General features: G+C 41.0%; 2 protein-coding genes across 5 annotated transcripts; one reads left to right on the top strand and one right to left on the bottom strand.

Moving 5' to 3' along the window:
- The first annotated feature begins 2,571 nt into the window (after positions 1-2,571).
- On the top strand, positions 2,572-14,484 carry LOC116718456 (cytoplasmic polyadenylation element-binding protein 1). Of its 4 annotated transcripts, XM_032560422.1 has the most exons (11): positions 2,572-2,787; positions 2,995-3,216; positions 4,462-4,691; positions 6,100-6,355; positions 6,441-6,554; positions 7,507-7,611; positions 9,755-9,891; positions 11,337-11,535; positions 11,612-11,706; positions 11,798-11,878; positions 13,029-14,484. In XM_032560422.1, the coding sequence occupies exons 1-11, from the start codon at positions 2,757-2,759 to the stop codon at positions 13,137-13,139; spliced, it is 1,581 nt and encodes a 526-aa protein (XP_032416313.1). In that variant the 5' UTR covers positions 2,572-2,756; the 3' UTR covers positions 13,140-14,484. The 4 variants fall into 4 exon arrangements, with proteins under 4 accessions (XP_032416313.1, XP_032416312.1, XP_032416310.1 ...); XM_032560421.1 differs by lacking the exon at positions 2,572-2,787 and having other exon boundaries at positions 2,794-3,216; positions 6,139-6,355; XM_032560419.1 differs by lacking the exon at positions 2,572-2,787 and having other exon boundaries at positions 2,794-3,216; positions 7,507-7,596.
- A 937-nt stretch (positions 14,485-15,421) lies between these two features.
- On the bottom strand, positions 15,422-18,157 carry rps17 (ribosomal protein S17). Its single transcript, XM_032560435.1, has 5 exons — positions 18,057-18,157; positions 16,626-16,777; positions 15,879-15,984; positions 15,718-15,783; positions 15,422-15,537 (listed from the first exon to the last, which is right to left on the bottom strand). Exons 1-5 carry the CDS (start codon positions 18,057-18,059, stop codon positions 15,460-15,462), a joined length of 405 nt encoding a protein of 134 aa, XP_032416326.1. The 5' UTR covers positions 18,060-18,157; the 3' UTR covers positions 15,422-15,459.
- Positions 18,158-18,791: the final 634 nt, after the last annotated feature.

Raw genomic sequence — 18,791 nt, 5'->3', positions numbered from 1 at the left:
GATAGATAGATAGATAGATAGATAGATAGATAGATAGATAGATAGATAGATAGATAGATAGATAGATAGATAGATAGATAGATAGATAGATAGATAGATAGATAGATAGATAGATAGATAGATAGATAGATGGTTTCAATAGTGTGGAGTTAGTTAGGAAAATTGACTAATTAAATATTGTTTTATAAGTTTATGTAAGTTTAATCTCAAATGAAAATAAAATAGACTATTTTGTCTTCGTTCCCATGTCATTATATTCTATGTGACCGCGTGCTAAATTGTAGTATTTTACGGTGAGCTCTTTGATGTTGAGCACGTGAGCAGACGGAGGCCCTCGAGGCCCACTCATTGGTCCTGCACACGTTCGGCAGATTAGGACTAATTAGCTGCTAGCATACTTCATAAAAATGACCTTTTGCTGCAGGCCGGGGTCGTTATTGTGACATTTCTTTTAGGCTGTCTGTCCACATCATGGCGTTTTCCCTGGTGAGTCAAAAAAAACGAAACTGAAGCGGCTTAAAACGAAGCCCACGTTGAAGTTAATAAATTTGACCTTTTGTGCGCCTTGTCAGCCAGTGGCGGGCCTTCTAATAAACCATACACGACTTCTGAATAGAAACTTTTTTTTTTTTTTTCAAATTGAAACATAAATATAGCATGTAGTGCAGATGTCGCTAATTTCTCCCCATGTTTATCTTTCTTTTTGCTGCTTCTTCACACAGAGAAACGATTCCCGCAGGCCCGAGAGCCCGGACACCGACTCCCCGGCTCTGTCCACCTGCAGCAACGCAGACATCTTCCGCCGGATGAACACCATGCTGGGCAACGCTCTGGACTTCACCGGCGTGTGCACCACACCCAACAGCACCAAGCACAAACCAGACCTGCTCTGCGGTAAAGACACGCTGCACTCAAAAAGTGTTTTTTTTTGTTTGTTTGTTTGTTTGGCTTTTTAAATGCAACGTGTTTGTGCAAAAACAACCCGGAAATGAAGCATTGCACTGGAGTAGAAGTGGCAATTAACTAGAGCTTGGCGTTCACAGAGTTTCTGTTGACAGACTTTTATTGGTGATTAGCAAACAACACGATTCTCTCCTAGAGTCCAAACTGAAACCCTCCTCCTCCATTTTGCTTTATGAATGACAAATTGGGATACGACGAATGTTTGTTTTTTTGTTGTTGTTTTTTAAAGAAAAACGTGCAATGTTTAAATGGCATTAAAAAAATTTACACTTTAGTTGTATTAAGTTCCAGCGCATGCAACTTAATATTAATAATGACGGTTGCAATGCCGGACCTCTGCAACTAATTTCAAGTTAGGCAAGCTGCTGTAAATACAGGAGATCAAGCAAAAGCTAATTGCTTTTAAGTTTATCTATGTTGACTAAAACTGTAGACTTTTGTGGTTTCACACCATGGAAAATCTACTAAAAGAAGTCTCTTAACTCAACCATAATATCAATATTTCTTAATATTAAAAGCCCAGTCTGTCATTTGTGTCATTCTGTTGCATAACTCAATCGCTAGAAAAACTGTGTAGCTTTTGTACCATTTTTTAAAAATGTGACTTGTCTGAAAGCTCCCAAATATAAAATTCTACTTTATTTCATAGTGGGTTCACTTCATCCACAGTTTAACCCGATATGGAGACAAAATAAAATGTATATCTGTTTGCCATAAAACTGAGTTGATTGTATTTACAGAACATTTTAAAGCGTATGACGGTAATAATGCAATCAAACAAAATGCATGAATTTTAGAAGCAAAACAGAGCAAAACTGGATCTTTTTTTTTTTTGTAGAGTTAAAGAAGAAACTATGAAACTTGGTGTAAAATTGAAATATTTAAATTTTGGGTTCAGTGAATGCTGATGGAGTTCCACTTGGACATTTAAGCATAGAAACTTGTTCACCTCATCATTCAGTTGCCAAGAGCTGATTCATGCTGAATCACTGATCTGCAGCAATGCAGCAGTCTTAGCCCTGGGAGTAATATTTTAGCCAAGCAATAAGCTCACTGTAGCATCTATCTTAAATTAAGTTGCTAATTTTCCATCTGCATTGTTACTCCCTTTTTTTTTCCTTTTTTTTATGATGTAGCTCAAAAGGTCAATGTTGCAACTTCCAATGTTTAAAAGAGTAAATTTGATCCTGGTGCAAAACGGAGAGCAAAACTCCTGCCTTTGGCTCGGAGCCCGTGCCTCGGAGAGCTCGGCGTTGCTGAATCAGGGGGAGTTAGCGGGTAGCTGGAAGCGTTCCAGGAGAGGGGAGGGAGTTCGCAGCGCATGTCTGCACAGACCTCATCTGATCAGTCAGCTGCTTCTGATGCAACAAGCCTTTTGCAAATTTTCTTCTGTTTATTTTGGGTTTTTTTAAATGGAAAATTTGCAAAATACAGATTGTAATAAAATCCCTGTGCATCCCAGAATGCGAGGTACTTTTGAGCTAAAAGTTTGCTGAGTCATTCCCTTCCTCCCTCCCTCCCTTCTGCCTCTCTCAGGAAATCAGACTAGACCAAGTGAGCAGCGCCAGGAACGGTGGCAGCTGTCGCCCTCCTCACTCTGAAGCGGGGGGGCGGGAAGGGTGGGGGAGGACTTCCATCTACAAACCGATAGCTTCGACTAGAATTTTGTCATTACACGGTTAAAGCAGGGGTGGCGGAGGAGGGCGAAGCTGATGTCATTAGAAGGGGTGTGCGAGTGCATCAGCAGCCATGTCACATGCTGCTAGGTGGGTCAGTGATGCGGACAGAGATGCATGGCAGTCGCACCAGGCACAGAGGCAGCAGGTTAGCTCCGCCGTCAGCCAGGGTAGGGGGGAGACGTGACGACGACGATGATGATGAGGGAAGTTTTATTGTTTTCTCACTTTCTCTTCACAGGGAAAAAAGACAGACCTCGCTCTGTCCTCTCTTCTGCTGTTTTTATTATTTTTTATTTTTCTGCTAATGCTTCTCTGTCTGTCTCTTCTCTCGTTTTGCTAACCGGCTCTGTAGAATCGGAGCTGGCTGCTGTGGGCAGCAGGAGGATGCTTTTTCCCAACTGCGGCAGCATACCCAACTCCCAGGACATCCCTTTACCCCGGGGCCCGTTGGATGTCACGGACCTGGGCCTCGGGCTCCAGTCGCTGCGTCTGTCCAGCTGGGACAGACCCTGGAGCAGCCAGGAGGCCGACTCGCATTCTCCCTCTTCCCAGGTTCAGAGCAGCTCTTCCTCCAGTAAGTGGCAAAGCGGAGTGTATCCAAGATTCACAGCCAGTCTCCAGAGTTGATTCTCTCTCTCGTTTTCATTTTTCAACATTCAGGTTCTTTTCTGTACATTTAATACTTGTGATAGTTCTGTGTGTGGGAGCAAGCTGTGGCATTGCTAAGGATGATGTGGCAGTTTTGCTTTGCTGCGTCTGTAGCAAGCAAATGGGCTACAAAAACACGCTTTCATTTTGATAACCTCAGTAATGTTGCTACAGTCGGCTGTTAAATGTTGGTCAAGTTTAAAATGTAGTTTTTGGCTTTGATTAGAAGAAGCTGTATTGGACCTGAACAATGCTGGGGAGCAAAACTACTGATTATCCATAATTTGTTGTGACACCTTTTTCTTCCCCCTCTATAGCCTTATTATTGACCATGTCCTATCAAACCCACTTGACCCGGTTTATAGGTGCCTAATCTGGGCCTGCAGCAATGATTGAAACTCAGTCACTTACAGAAAACCTTGTTACAGGAAGGAAGTCAGCGAACTGGTTTGGAAGAGGTGACTGAACCAGCCTGCTGCTGGAGGGGAAAAAAAGTTTTGCATTTTTTGCTTCTGGATTTCAGATCTCAAAGAATTGGAGATGCTTTGAGTAGGACTGGGAAATATGGCTTAAAAATAAACTTTCATTTTGTTAAAATTTCTCCTTGCACCAAATTTGATTTCCCTCACTTTTTTCCTTAAACTACAAATGACAGTCTTTTTTTAAAAACTGACTTTAATTCCTTCTGTGAGTTGACTTGAATTCAAAGTTGAAATAAATAGGAACTTTAAAACACTTGTCAAACAAGATGGTAGTTCTTGAGTGGGTTAATATCACTCTGGAAACCCAAGCAGTAAATTGGTGAAAAAAAGCATGTTTTTTTGTTTGTTTGTTTTCCCCCCGTAAAACAGAATTTGGTTGATTTGTTAAAAATCAACTTGCCACCCAGCCTTGGATAGAAGCCATCTGTCTTATCTGATACTTTGTAGACACATTGGTGCTTCCTCTGTTTCACTGCAGGCTTTCTGTTCCTAATCAACATTGAACTGTGAATTCAGCACAACTGTCTTGTCTTTATTCAGTTGCAAAATGCAGGGAAGAAAGATGCATCTTTTAGAAACTTTATGCATCCCACTTGCTGACGAATTGAAACAGCTCTGTAGAGTCAGCACGCTTGTCCCGCTTTCTTCAGCTTGTGCTGCTTTAACACCCCGAATGTCTCGTCTACCAGTGCTGGGCATGCTGAACAACCCTTTCAGTAGCATCCTGGGGAAGCCTCCGGGCTATCTGCCCCATGAGTCCATGAACGTGACCGCTGACTTCCTGGAGAAGTTCCCCGGAATGGCGCGGATGGTGAACCGGCTGGACTCCAGCTCCTTCCTGGACTCCCGCTCCAGCAGCCCTGAAGACTCTGAGACCAGTGGGTTCAGCTCTGGATCAGATCACCTCTGTGACGTGCTGGTAAGGCACATCATTTCTCTTTACTCAAACACTTTAAATGGTTTCATTTTCCACCCTAGAATCCAGCTGGGTTTTCCTGATATGCATTTTCATGAAGGATTTGGCTTAACAAGTAACATTAGCTGACCAGCAGATTTGTCCGACTGTTGCTGGCAAATCGTCCCCTCAGTTGCTTCATATTTTATCATATATGATAAAAGAACACATCCTCCAGCTTAAACCTAATTGTACTTGGTTTTTGCGTCAGAGTACATTAGTATTTTCTTCCACTTTGTGCTCAGCAGAGCGGTTGTCCTTCCTCATTGAAGAGCAGAGGTTTGACTTCAGTCTGACATATTGACAGAATAATTGCAGACAAAGCACAGGAAGAATTGCTCTGATTGCACACAGGGGACCTTTTCATCAGAGCTTCTTTAAAAAAAAAAACATTGGGCAGCAATTTGACTTTTGCAGAGTAATCAAAGTCTACAAGTGATTTTTTTTTTTTTTCTTCCTCAAAATTGCCACATCTATTGGCTTAATGAGCTTTTATTTACCTGAGCGGTTTACTTGTTAGACTGGAGATTTTTTGTTAATCTCTGGATCAGTAAACTTCCAGGCTTAAACTGTCCAAACTTGAGGATTTTTTTTTTCTTGTGTTGGTAAAAGGATACAACTTGAAATGTCATCAAGTGCTTTAAGTGCATAATTAAAAGAACCTTCAAATGTTCTCAAAGCCTCCACATTCAGGCTTTTATAGACGAAGACTAAAGAGTGATTATTTTTGTCTTTTCTTTCAGGCTTTAATCAGGGTGACTGCACATCCTTAAAATGTCTTTCATTTCATGCACACGCATGCAAAATTAAGGCCTTGAAATGTCTTATATTCAATTAAAAAATGTAAGAACCTTAAATACACAAATCACAGGTCTTAAATGTCGTCATGGCATAAATATTTAACTTTGTATGTAGTGGGGTTTTTCTTGTGGGACTTTTCAGTCGGGCAAAAGTGTTTCATTGTGTTCTGTAACTAGCTGCTAATATACCCTTGCTAACTATTTGGCTACTGTTGTGTCATGGTTAAGTTCAAATGCACTGCCAGTTGGTCGGATGAAGTTGGTTTGTGCCATTAGCTCATTATTTGTGAGCCAGCCTGTATAGTTTTTCAGTATTAAATAATAATTTAAAAAAGGTCTTGTAGTGTTAAATTTGACTTGTTTCTTGCTGCACAATTTAACTCACTTGACTTAAAATGGACACCTGCATTTTTTTCACAGCATGTTTTGCTACACATTTACAGCCTGGTTTAAACACCTGAGATGGTTCTGTTTAACCAGAGCCTTCCAGATGGAGTCATGGTAAAAATAATCTAGACTGATATTCCACTCCATCTCTACTGGAAATAATCCAGCCACGTCTTCTTCTGCAGTCTAATTTGCGAATCTCCCCTCCACTGCCTTACGTGAAGTCCAACATGCAGAAGGACCTGCTGCGGCTGGGCCCGCGCCTGGACCCCCAGGACATGAGCTCCCCCCTGACTCCGCCGCCCAGCGCCAGCCCCGCCTCCTCCACCATCTCCCGCCGCTGGCGCACCGGCTCCCCGTGGCCCGGCTCAGACATGCTCGACCAATCGGACGACACGTTCAGCATCGAGAGGGAAGCCCGTCTGCACAGGCAGGCTGCAGGTACGCTGCTCGTTTGTCTCAAACCTCTGTTAAAGATCGGATGAGACCATGTTTAACTTTTTTCTTTTTTTTTTGCATGCATTAGCTGTGAATGAGGCCACATTCACTTGGAGCGGTCAGCTGCCTCCCAGAAACAACAAGGATCCCATTTACTCCTGCAAGGTCTTTCTTGGTGGCGTGCCCTGGGACATCACTGAAGGTTTGTCTCAACATTAACTAGTAACATTTTGTATTTGCAAAATGGAAAATTTCTGTTCAACTCCTTCAGTGGGATAGAACTCGGAGGAAATACTTGGACCGGCTCGACAGAAATATAGTTGAAATAAAATGTGAAATGTATTTGTTAGAAATTCAGCCACTTTAATTTTTCTTTTTTTTGATATCGAGATTAAACCTGAAGTAATTAAATATTTCATGGATCTGATGGGTGCTTGGAGTCCTTGAAAAAAATGTTTAGATGTTTCCAAGGTTTGGAAAGTGCTTGATTTTTTTTTTTTTTTTTTTTTAAGTCCTTGAAAATGATTTAAACTGCACGGTTTTGTAATGAAGTGCAATTTAATGTTTGAAAGCGTTATTTACAGTTGCAACCAGATATTTTTACACACCTACAAAACAAATCTGTTTTCTGGCATTTTAGGAAGTAAAAATAATTTTGATGTTTCTAACTGATGTGAAACAAGATAAATTTGGTCTAAGTTCAGACGGTTGGGTAAAAAAAAACCGTCTTGAGTAAAAAAAATCTAGTTTCAACTGTGAATTTAAGCATTTAGTTTGAGCAGGAAGGTCATTTAGTAATGAATATTTAACTCACAGTAGTGTAATTCAAAAGTCAATAGTGTAATTAAAATAGAGGTTATATTTTAAAACAATGTTATTGAAATTGGGTAATTTGGTTACATTAGTGTTTTGTTCTCAGACCAGTCAGACATTACCATATCCCTGCAGTCATGGCAACAGAAAACATTTAATGGTAAATTGAAACGGTCTTTCTTGTGTAATATGCATTTTTATTTCCAAAGTGAGAAAACTTTGAAAACTTGCCTCAAAGTTGATGCTTGAAAAGTACTTGTATTTTACTGTGGGGAAAAGTGTTCGAACCCTGATATTTAACCAGATTAAAACATGGCTGCTCTATTGCTGCTTTTGTCCAGCTGGCCTGATCAACACCTTCAGTGGGTATGGCCCTCTGACTGTGGAGTGGCCAGGTAAGGATGGAAAGCATCCCCGCTGCCCTCCTAAAGGTAATGTTGCTAAAGGTAACTGCGAGCTGGTAGGCTAATTTCCATTTTCCCTCCTGGTTTTAGGGTGAACACCTGTGGTGAGCACACTGCATGCTGGGAACTTATCCTTTTTATGGGCACTCCTAGATGGTGACTCTAGGCATAGAGATGGGCCAAATGTGGGAAGCTAATTGGTTTCTAAAAGAGTACTGTCTATCAAAATGGAAAAGCAGATGCATTTTAGTGGGTATAGTGGTAAATTATTTCAACTGTCTGCCTTTGTTTAACTTTGCATATATTATAATTTTATTTTCTGTTACCGTTTCTTTCTGGGTTTCAAGGTTGCTATGTGATGCATAGTTCTGATTTTTGTGGAAACGACAATGGAGTATTAAGAATAAATAAAAGATAAAAATTTAGAGAATATTAACAAAATACGACATGACTTACAACTCAAAGCTGTTATCCATCCATCCATCTGTTTTCTTCCGCTTATCCGGGGTCGGGTCACGGGGGTAGCAGCTTCAGAAGGGAGGCCCAGACTTCCCTCTTCCAGCCACTTGTCCCAGCTCCTCTGAGGGAATCCCGAGGCGTTCCCAGGCCAGTCGAGAGACATAGTCCCTCCAGCGTGTCCTGGGTCTTCCCCGGGGCCTCCTCCCAGTGGGACTTGCCCGGAACACCTCACCAGGGAGGCGTCCAGGAGGAATCCTGACCAGATGCCCGAGCCACCTCAACTGGCTCCTCTCGATGTGAAGGAGCAGCGGCTCTACTCTGAGTCCCTCCCGGATGACTGAGCTTCTCACCCTATCTCTAAGGGAGAGCCCAGACACCCTACGGAGAAAACCCATTTCGGCCGCTTGTATCTGCGATCTCGTTCTTTCGGTCACGACCCAAAGCTCATGACCATAGATGAGGGTGGGAATGTAGATCGACCGGTAAATCGAGAGCTTCGCTTTTTAGCTCAGCTCTCTCTTCACCACGACGGACCGGTACAGCGCCCGCTTGACAGCAGACGCTGCGCCAATCCGCCCGTCGATCTCCCGCTCCCTTCTTCCCCCATTCGTGAACAAGATCCTGAGATACTTGAACTCCTCCACTTGGGGGAGGACACCCCCCCTGACCCGGAGAAGGCACTCTACCCTTTTCCGGCTCAAGACCATGGCCTTGATTTAGAGGCACTGATCCTCATCCCGGCCTCTTCACACTCTGCTGCGAACCGCTCCAACGAGAGCTGCAGATCACGACCCGATGAAGCCAACAGAACCACATCATCTGCAAAAAGCAGAGATGAGATCCTAAGGCCACCAAATCGGATCCCCTCAACACCTTGGCTGCGCCTAGAAATTCTGTCCATAAAAGTGATGAACAGAATCGGTGACAAAGCTCAGCCCTGGCGGAGTCCAACTCTCACCAGAAACGAGCCCGACTTACTGCCGGCAATGCGGACCAGACTCTGACACCGGTCATACAGGGACCTGACAGCCCGTATCAAAGGGCCCGGTACCCCATACTCCTGGAGAACCCCCCACAGGGCTCCTCGAGGGACACGGTCGAACGCCTTCTCCAAGTCCACAAAACACATGTAGACCGGTTGGGTGAACTCCCATGCACCTTCCAGGACCCTGCCGAGGGTGTAGAGCTGGTCCAGTGTTCCACGACCAGGACGAAAACCACACTGCTCTTCCTGAATCTGAGCTTCAACCATCTGTTATATTATGACTTTTATGTAAATAGTCATATTATAACTTTCTCGCATTTCGACTATATTCTTGCACAACTTCTCGTAACTTTAATTTTCTTAGTGACCAAAATATTCTGAGGTAGGAAATCGTTTTCAGGGTTGTTTTTTTCATCTGAAATTTTTGGAAAATTGGAGATTTGCATGAACTCCAGATTTTAGACATGCTTCAGTGTTTAGATAAAATATGCTAAATCATGTATTTTGCTCTGAAAATGATGGGAGTCAAAGCAAAGAACATATTTTTGATTTAATAAAAGAATGTTCAGAACAAATTTGTCTACTCGGCTTCTGAACAAAACTACTACTGTCAAAACCACTCTTTAAAATGAAATTTTGAAGTTTTGTAAAATGGGGAAAGTAGTCTTGTGGTTGAATTTTGCTAAACAAGATGCCAATAAGTGTTGGCCATTATTTATTTATTTATTTTAATGCCTTCAGGCTACGTTTACCTGGTGTTTGAAAACGAGAAGTCAGTGAGGGCGCTGCTCCAGGCGTGCTCCCAGGATCCCTTCCACCCAGAGGACAGTCGGGAGTATTACTTTAAGATGTCCAGCCGCAGAATGCGATGCAAAGACGTGAGTAGGAGCTGGCATTGTCGCAAAGCTGGACTGTGACGGGTTTACCTGTAGAATGTACTCTAGCATCAAACATAATGTTCTGATTTCACATCACTGTGTAGTGAAACCGTAAACAACAACAACAAGCATTAACTACACTGAAACAAACTGGCATCATGAGTTCCTTTGGGGGAAAAAAAAAACCCTCCATATTTGTGCCACTTCAAACTGCATTCATTTTTAACTTTTCAAGCAAGGCCATGTTTTTGTTTTTTTTTTTCCTTCCTTTCAATGCCTTTCTTTGACTCGAAGCTGTTTGTTTTTTTAAAGGACTCAAGTGATTCGGTTGGTTTTCTGAGCCACTATGAACTGTGTTGGGGCTTCAGAATGATGAGAAATCAGGAAACTGTGGATTTTTTGCAGCGGTAACATCAACATTATGATGCTCCCTAAACTTCCAACGCTACGTACAATCAGATGTTGGTTGTAAGAATCTATTGCTGTAAGGCTGAATATATCCTGGTGTGAACCGTTGAAATGTGTCCAAAAATATAACAATTACAAAATACACAATTTACAATGGCTAAATAAAAATAGAGGCTTATTTAAAGTCAGCCATGCAGTTGAATTGTGAAAAGTATCAATCAGTCTCCCTGCTCTGTAACAAAAGCTGAGAGTTTCTAATTGTTCTGCAGCAGTTCCCCTCAGGAATGCTTGGAGGAGTGAATTAGTGTTTACTTCTGAGCACAACTTCAAAATAATCGCTGCTGTTTTTAAATGACCCAAAGTCTTATTTAGAAACTGAAAGCATTCAGCTTGCTTGCAAGGTAAGGACAGCTGGCTTCATGCAGTTTCCATACAGATTCTACTTTTCAATGAGATTTCAATTGGTAAAGGCAAAGATTCCTCAGGAATTTACAGCAGATGATGCAACATTACTGATGATTAACTCGCATTATCCTCACTCTTGGGGATTTACCTGGCAAAACTTTTATAAAGTACTAGCGCCATTGGCAATTCAACTTTAGTTTTTCCTAGTTCCAATGGAACTAGGAAAAACTTCCCACAGTGTACCGCTGGTACTAGGACTTTTCATCATTGAAGGAATTGAACTTAAAATAATCTCTTGCTGAAAGGTAACTTATAATTTAGTTTTTGTCTTATTTCAAGTTTCCCAAGATATTTGCACTTGAAACTAAACCAAAAATACTTAAGGTTTTGTTTTTGCAGTGAAAACTTGCTGCAAAAACAAAACTAACAATTAAAGATTGTTTGTCGCAACCTTTAATTGCGATAAACATCGCAATTAAAGATACAACGCTACTGTTAATGATATTGAAGCAACAAAGAAGTCATGCTTCTGCTGAGCTACCTATTTTTTTTGATTTTTCAAAGTTTTCTGAGCTGAGTTTTTATCCCAACTCCCAGTAATTTGACCCCTGACCTGTCCATTCCTGCTCCAGGTGCAGGTGATCCCCTGGGTGATCTCTGACAGCAACTACGTGCGCTGTCCCGCCCAGCGCCTGGACCCCAGTAAGACGGTGTTTGTCGGCGCTCTGCACGGCATGCTTAACGCCGAGGCGCTGGCCAGCATCATGAACGACCTGTTTGGGGGCGTCATGTATGCCGGCATCGACACGGACAAGCACAAGTATCCCATAGGTAACGGCAGCTGCCCTCTAGAATAGTTGCTCTGAAAGGGTTTCTTGAGGATTCATGTCCAGGGTGGTGTGTGCAGGCTCTGGACGTGTCACCTTCAACAACCAGCGCAGCTATCTGAAAGCCGTGTGCGCAGCATTTGTGGAGATTAAAACGCCAAAGTTTACAAAAAAGGTACAATTGTCTGTTTAAAAGAATTAAGAAATTCCTTTTTGCAGTTTACTTATTACGGTTTTAGGGTTTTAAGTTGTGCGTCTTCCTTCAGGTTCAGATCGACCCCTACCTGGAAGACTCCATGTGTCAAGTTTGCCTTCGTCAACCTGGGCCTTTCTTCTGCAGAGACCAGGTCAGTGGAAAAATACCCAGCACTACTTTCTTCATGCATCTCTCCTAACAATGGTTTGAAGAACATGTCAAACTCGAGGCCCGTGGGCCAAATCCGGCCCATCATAACTGATTTTGTGGCCCACTAAATGGATCAACAGTTGTGCCCTTAAATATTTTTATAAATCAAATCAAAACGGTATTGATGTGATCAATACTTGACTTCAACAAGTTCTTGTTTTAACAGCTTAATACCACAACCGACCCTTTAAACAACAGATATCAAACTCCTTTTTATTTTGGGCCACGTCAATATTATGAATATCTTCAAAGGGTTCAAGAGTATTGAATGTGGCGCCTTTCTAAAGTTTTAGTAATCCAAGCCTTTGTGGGGGGGTGGAGAAAATGTTTTGGTCCAGCAAATTTCCTGTTGCTTTTGTTCCAGTAAAACCACTGGGAAAAAAATGCAGCCAAAGATCTAAGGCCACATTAAAATTGGACAAACTGGACTGAAACATGATTTATCAGATTGTTCCGAGATAGAAAGATCCTGCCGACTTTATAAAGTGACTTCTGGTTACAGGGTGCTGTTGCACAAACTTTTTTTACCTGTTATGCCTGTGATGTTGATCATAATGAGCTAATTATTGAAATGATTGTCAATTAATTTGGTAATCGCTTAACTGGAGTATGCAGACAAATGCAAAAATATAAGTATTGTTTTGTCTCAATTGTTGCTCTAAGACGATGTGAAAATGTTCTACCCAAAACTAAAGAGGCTGTTTTAGCTTCACCTGGTTCAAATGATTAAAAAAACCTCATTAAGCACTTTTTGCTATCCAATTATTCAGTTAATCAAAAAATTATCCGATTAATCCTACAATGTTAGTCAAGCAGTAAGGTCTGAGCTTTTCACAAGTATTTTTTATATTTTTTTTTAGCTGCAGATGCATCTCTGCTACAAAACTAAAGGAATGCTGTTATTGCATTTTAGAACATAAAATGTTAAAATGCGTTAAAAGATGCAAACAATTCAGATAGTATTTAAAAAAGGCATAAATGGAAAAACGTGCAGAATGTGAAAGTTAATCTCAGATTATTCTGACATTTGATTAATTGATTGGTTTCAGCCGCAGTTCTCACTTTTCCTGTCGGTCGTCTCTCCCCCTCAGGCCTGCTTCAAGTACTACTGCCGCTCCTGCTGGCACTGGCAGCACTCCATGGACATCTTGAGCAACCACCGGCCCCTCATGCGCAACCAGAAGAACCGAGATTCCAGCTAAATCCGGAGTCCCGACACTCTGAGGAAGTCTGAGGAAGAGCACCCCCTCGGCGGGGTGAAGGCCGCCCGCCGAGGAGAGCACGTGTGCCGGACGTCCCTCAGTCTGAGGGCACCAAGGCATTCCACCAGGCACTGGGGTATCACTGTAGGAAATGTTCACTTTTGCACTTGCTCCGTTTTTGCTGTTCACAGTGGCACTATGCACAGTGACCTTGTTGGGAGTAGACAAGGGGCCCGTCACGCTTTAAAGCATTTTCTCCGACGCGTGGCCACAGATGTTAGTCAGCCTAAGGTTAAGAAGTGGATGAAAATGGCTTTTTTTTTTTTTTTTTTCCCATTTTTTTGTTTTCATGTATTGCATAGTGAAGAGCAATCACGCAAGTCTCATTGCCATTCATTGGCAAATGCCATACAGTGCCTTTAAATTTTTAGTTTCCTCCCCTCTTCCCTCCCCTCGGCCCGGTTGGCGTCTGTTTTCCTGTGCAAGCCAGCTGGTGTTTCTTACTTTTTGGGAGTTGAATGTTGGGCTTCATTTAACCAGTCGCATTTCAGACATTTTTACGCAGTTTTTTACTAATTTGTACACAAACGGTTTTAAGTCATGACATGAAAATTTTTGAACAATTCTACCAGGTGGCTGTTTAAGGGAAAACCCTCCCCTTTTATTTTTTTTTTCCCCCACATACAGTTAAAATTTTTTTTTTTTTTTCTTTTTTTAATTTGCCCTCCCAAATTTCAGCTGAATGGGCACAAAACGTTGGTTGTACTACTTTAACTTGCTTTGTTAATCCAGTTATTAAATGTGAATCAGTACTACTGGATATGTCTCAACTTGTGAGCCATCACTTTTAGAGCACTTGATGGATATAGTTGGACTGGAGTGAATAATTTGATTTGTATAAAGTTTTGTCTTTTTTTCATTTTGCACTTTTTAATTTACACGTGTGGAGAGGTGGCAGTGGTTTTTAAATCACTTTTATACATCAGCGGGGGACATGCTTTATGTTCGAACAGCTGCTTGTTTCCTGTTGAATGTAAGAACTTCCACTAAGCTGATAAACTATCTATCCAGAGCTTGAGTAGACCCCCCCCGACAAAATGATCCCTAGCTTTCTTATTCCATTTTGCCTTCCTGTTCCAGTTGGACAAAAATGCATAAGCCGTGTGCCAAAGACGACGCGTCTTTCCTTTATCCATTAGGTTTGTCATGCTGAGCTTGTTGTCCTTTAGCCCAGCTGCTTTTTAGAGTTTTGAAAGTCTACCTCATTGTGGTCTGCCAAGTTTGCTGCTACTTAACAGTTGTGGAGTATGTTCAGATTGGGCACAATAAAGGTGTTTAAGCATTGCTGAATTGTCTGAGTTTTTAATATTTGCAGCTTTTCTTGCTTTTATAAAATTGTCAGCAATTTTCTTTTGTTTTTAAGGCATTTACTGATGTATGCTATTGTCTAAACTAGAGCATGCGTTCCAAGATGGTAACTTTACTCCATCTGACTGAATAGCTTTACAAAAATTCTAAAGTCATTTTCCATTTGACAAATGGAAAATGTGACAATTGAAAGAATTGGGGAAATACCTTTTTTTTTTCTTTTTTTTTTTTTAATAACCCAAGACTTTGTAGTTATGGTGTTTTTCAGTTTTTGACCCTTTTTCAAGTGAAATCAATGTTTGCATTAACTGTAGGTGCATGTGAAATATTTTTGTACATGCATTTCAACTTTGACTTGCAATACTTCTAAATTCTAGAAATGCAAGATGAGACCTCAGTTTAATTCAGAACTGAAATTGCCTACAACTGCTGACTCTGTCTAAAGCAGCGTCTTGTAGCCAACGAATAGCTAAACTTTTTATTTTTTTGAGCAACCAGGACAACTGCAGTCTTGTCCATTTTAAGAGCTTGAGATTCAAGAGTCATTGATTTCAAGAACTCTCAAACCTCTGTGGTATTGGCTGAAACTGTTTTCTTTTAAGTGAAAACCTGAACCAGCTTCTAGATTTAAGGAACAAGGACTGGGCAGTTTGAGTGACTCAAAGTTCAGATGAAAGTACACTTTCATTTGGAAATCAAGGACCCAGAATTTGGAAGAAGAGTTTAACAACCTGAAATCTAGAATAAGGTCATCCTTCTCACTTGCTGAGTCATAACTTCTCATTTTAGAAGCACCTGTGGGTCAAACTGCTGACTAACCTATAGAAGTTGTGCTTAAAACTGCATCCAATGCACACAAATTTTGCTTGTAGACATTTTTTAAAATTTTCTAGAGGATAAAACTGAGAAACCAGTTCTAATTCCGTCTCTTTATTCAGATGCTGACATGATTTTACAATCCTCGTGGAGTTTTGAAGTTCATTCCCACAGTTGGCTGAGTGACCTGAAGCTTGGACAGGCCACCGTAATCCTAGGAAGAAACACATGGACTTCAACAGAGCAATGAATCACCTTAAGATGTTCCACTGTGAAACTTTTTAATTCTAGTTATGAGCAGCTCATGTCTGCCAAGACTGAGCATTGAGTTGAAGTACTTTCCAAACATCTATATTTGGAATAGCATCAATATGGTTTTAGATTTCAGGCTTACCAGCATCTTGAGCATTTCTTTTGTATCTGGATCCACCTCGATGATCTCCTGGTCCAGAGCTGAAATCTGCAACATGCCACAGGCTCTGGTCAGGACACTGGACCTAATAGACTAACTTTGGTCCACTGTGACCTAAGCTTATGACAAAATGGCTTCCGTACCTCGGGGACGTAGTTGTCCCTCCTCTCCCTCTCCTCCTCTTGCAGCTTGATGGAGATTCCTCTGACGGGACCGCGCTGGATGCGTTTCATCAGGTGCGTCACATAGCTGAGACACAGCAGAGCGCATGATTACAAGAATAAGTTTGAAAAAAATAAAAACACCTTGGACTTTGATACTTCCTGAATTTATCATACAGCATATTAAGCCTCAACAGTCCAAAGAAGAAGCTCAGACCAACATGCTCCAGTGCTCCCCCTGCTGGTCCGAGGCAAACCCATCTCCTCTTCTGTGCTCATAAAGTAACCAATGTTTGAATGTGTGCTCTTCCAATTTCCTGTTCCAGGAGTACTTTACAAGTTTGGAGAAACTCCATAATACGGATGCCTTCCTTGTGTTAGGCCACTCCTGACCCGTTGTACCTGGCCTAAGGTGAAAAAGGGCTGGTCTTCTGCGCACTGGTCCAACAATGTATGTGAGGATGAATGGAAATGTAGCATTTTATGTGGAAGTAAAGGTCCCAGAGTCAGAAGGGAAAGTGGAGAGACACAAAACCCAGATTTCTTAAGATCTACAGAGAAAGTTGATAATGATGGGGGCGCCATGTTTTCTACTGGTGGTCATCACAATCAACAGTGATCATTTTAAAAATATTAAATAGGCTTAGAGGCAGAAACAGGAACAGATCCACACACTAGTAATATTCTGAAACCGTCACAAGAAACAAAAATAGATCAAATGTTACAAACCCTGCAACTTTGTTTCGCAGAGGTTTGCTGGGGATGATGGCGATCTCCTCACACACCCTCTTGTTGGTGTGGAAGTCGTTGCCCAGCCGTGTGTAGTATTTCTCAATGATGACCCTGGCGGCCTTCTTCACTGTTTTGGTCCTGACTCGTCCCTGAAGAGAGAAAATAAAAACCGTCACGTATGAGGAAGAGATATTTTTAGAATTTAATTTTAAAAAATGAAACATTTTATATGGATTTATTGCAACATAAATTGATTTCTGCCAACTGTTCATTTCTGTTGATGATTCTGGCCTACAGCTAATAAAGATACTCAGGTTTGGAATTTCACATAAAAACTGATGCTGTTTACAGACGGCATACTGAAAATAATGCCAGTATATGAACTTTTTTTTTTTTTTTTTTTTTTAACTGCATCCTTTCAGTTTCTGCTGAGGTGTTCAAGAAAATCTGGATTTAATTACAGCCTGTAGACAGTATTATTGGCTCTGGTGTCACCACAGACTCTTTTAGAGTTTGTCAGGTTAGATTGATAATGTAAGTTTTTTTCCTTCCACTCAACTTTCTATTAATAGTTCTCTCCACAGTCAGCTTCCATAACAATGACCTTATGTGGTTTATCCTCTTGGCAGAGGGCGTTGGAGTCTTCCCTGTTATTGTGCGATTTCTGCATAAAATAGCCCAGCTATGCAAAGTTTAAAACATTTTTTTAGAGAACTGAAGTTTGTTTATACTGTTAAAAAAACCCAACACGTATTACTGTGTACAATTTAATTCTTTAAATTAAAAAGAAAAATCACAATCACCAAAGCAGTTTTTATGTTTCAGATCGTTACCAATATCCAGATTTTATACATAAAAATTGTGTATGTTCACAATTTATTAATAAAATTACCAATTACTAATTACCAATTTACTAAAATGCAGCCAGAAAATAAATTTTTATCAACTGTATTTTCAGCTAATCTTCAAATAAAACTCTAATCCTGAACATTCTGGATTAGAACGTTCTGGACAGGGAACCATCAAGGTTCAGTAAAATAATGTGTTTATTGAAAAGTGAAAACAGGTACACCTGCAACATTTCATAAGTAATTTTTATGTTCCTTGTTTTTATATCAACAAAACACAACGTAAACAGTTGACGCAATCGCTTTGTCAATACGTAATATTTGTTGTTTATAAATAAAATGACTAAATAGGAGCAAAAAGTGCGGCTGCTTCTCGCTAATCGCTACTAAGAACAGGGACAAAGTTTACGTGTTTAATGTGAATTCCCCTCCACTAACGTCAGCAAAACCCAGCCGCAGACGGTCTTTTAAATAGAGAAATAGGGCGCGGGGGTCGTCAGTTTTCGGTGAGTGAACGTGGAAGGAGGATTGGGAAGGATTGTGTCCGAAGTCGAAGTGAAAAGTTCTCCGCGGTACCCACCATGTTGGCTCTGACCGGTGGAAAAGAAACGCCGCTACGTGACACCGGATGTTTATAGTTAAGAGACTGCAAACGGGTGCTGCAAAGCTGAAACCATCAGCGCCGCCTGGTGGTGGGAGGAGAGAAACGACCTGATAAACCTTTTAATTTCAGAGGACATTGGAATTAAAGGTTTGTTTCACTCTTAAAAACGAAAAGAAAACCTTCTCCAGATCAAGAAAGGACCGGATTAGTTATACAAGAAATGATGACTGACTGGGATTTAATTAAAACTAAGACTATTAATAGACAAACTGTGTTCACCAATGTGCCACGGAGAAAACAAGTTCTTCCCTACTGAATAAATGTGGTCACGTTAATAGCTTAATTTCTCTAAAATGTGTGAAAGATTGTGCAACAAATGTAATAAATTAGAAGTGCACCAATTGCACTTTTCATGCCGATCATCGATCTTTAAAAAGCCTGATCAGCCAATTCTGATTTTGTCTGATTTGGCAACAGTGACCTTGTACAGTTCTGTCACAAGGTCAGCTTCTCTCATAGCAGAATATGGGAGCATAACATCAGCCGATCTCCCATAATTAAGGAAATCAAAGCCGATTTTATGAGTTCATCCCTGGTAATAAATTATATGCAGGCTGAAATCCATTTACAAATCTTCACCACACATTTCTGAGTGTCATTAAATCTAAAAAAAAAAAAAAAAAAAAAAAGAAAATCATCACAAGTAGACTG

Source organism: Xiphophorus hellerii, chromosome 4 (assembly GCF_003331165.1).
Source record: "Xiphophorus hellerii strain 12219 chromosome 4, Xiphophorus_hellerii-4.1, whole genome shotgun sequence".
Taxonomy (NCBI): domain Eukaryota; kingdom Metazoa; phylum Chordata; class Actinopteri; order Cyprinodontiformes; family Poeciliidae; genus Xiphophorus; species Xiphophorus hellerii.
Note: the sequence above shows the minus strand (reverse complement) of the source record. Positions and strands in the feature narration are given on the sequence as shown.

Bases quoted from the DNA above. Each gene is read 5' to 3' on its own strand.
- rps17 (XM_032560435.1), bottom strand. The intron at 15,985-16,625 runs GTTTGTAACATT...GCTGTGTCTCAG, and splicing joins CTGCGAAACAAAGTTGCAGG to CTATGTGACGCACCTGATGA. The intron at 15,538-15,717 runs GTAAGCCTGAAA...GTTTCTTCCTAG, and splicing joins AAGAAATGCTCAAGATGCTG to GATTACGGTGGCCTGTCCAA.
- LOC116718456 (XM_032560418.1), top strand. From the start codon at position 2,835: ATGATGATGAGGGAAGTTTTATTGTTTTCTCACTTTCTCTTCACAGGG. The intron at 7,612-9,754 runs GTAACTGCGAGC...TAATGCCTTCAG, and splicing joins TAAAGGTAATGTTGCTAAAG to GCTACGTTTACCTGGTGTTT. The intron at 11,707-11,797 runs GTACAATTGTCT...GTCTTCCTTCAG, and splicing joins CGCCAAAGTTTACAAAAAAG to GTTCAGATCGACCCCTACCT.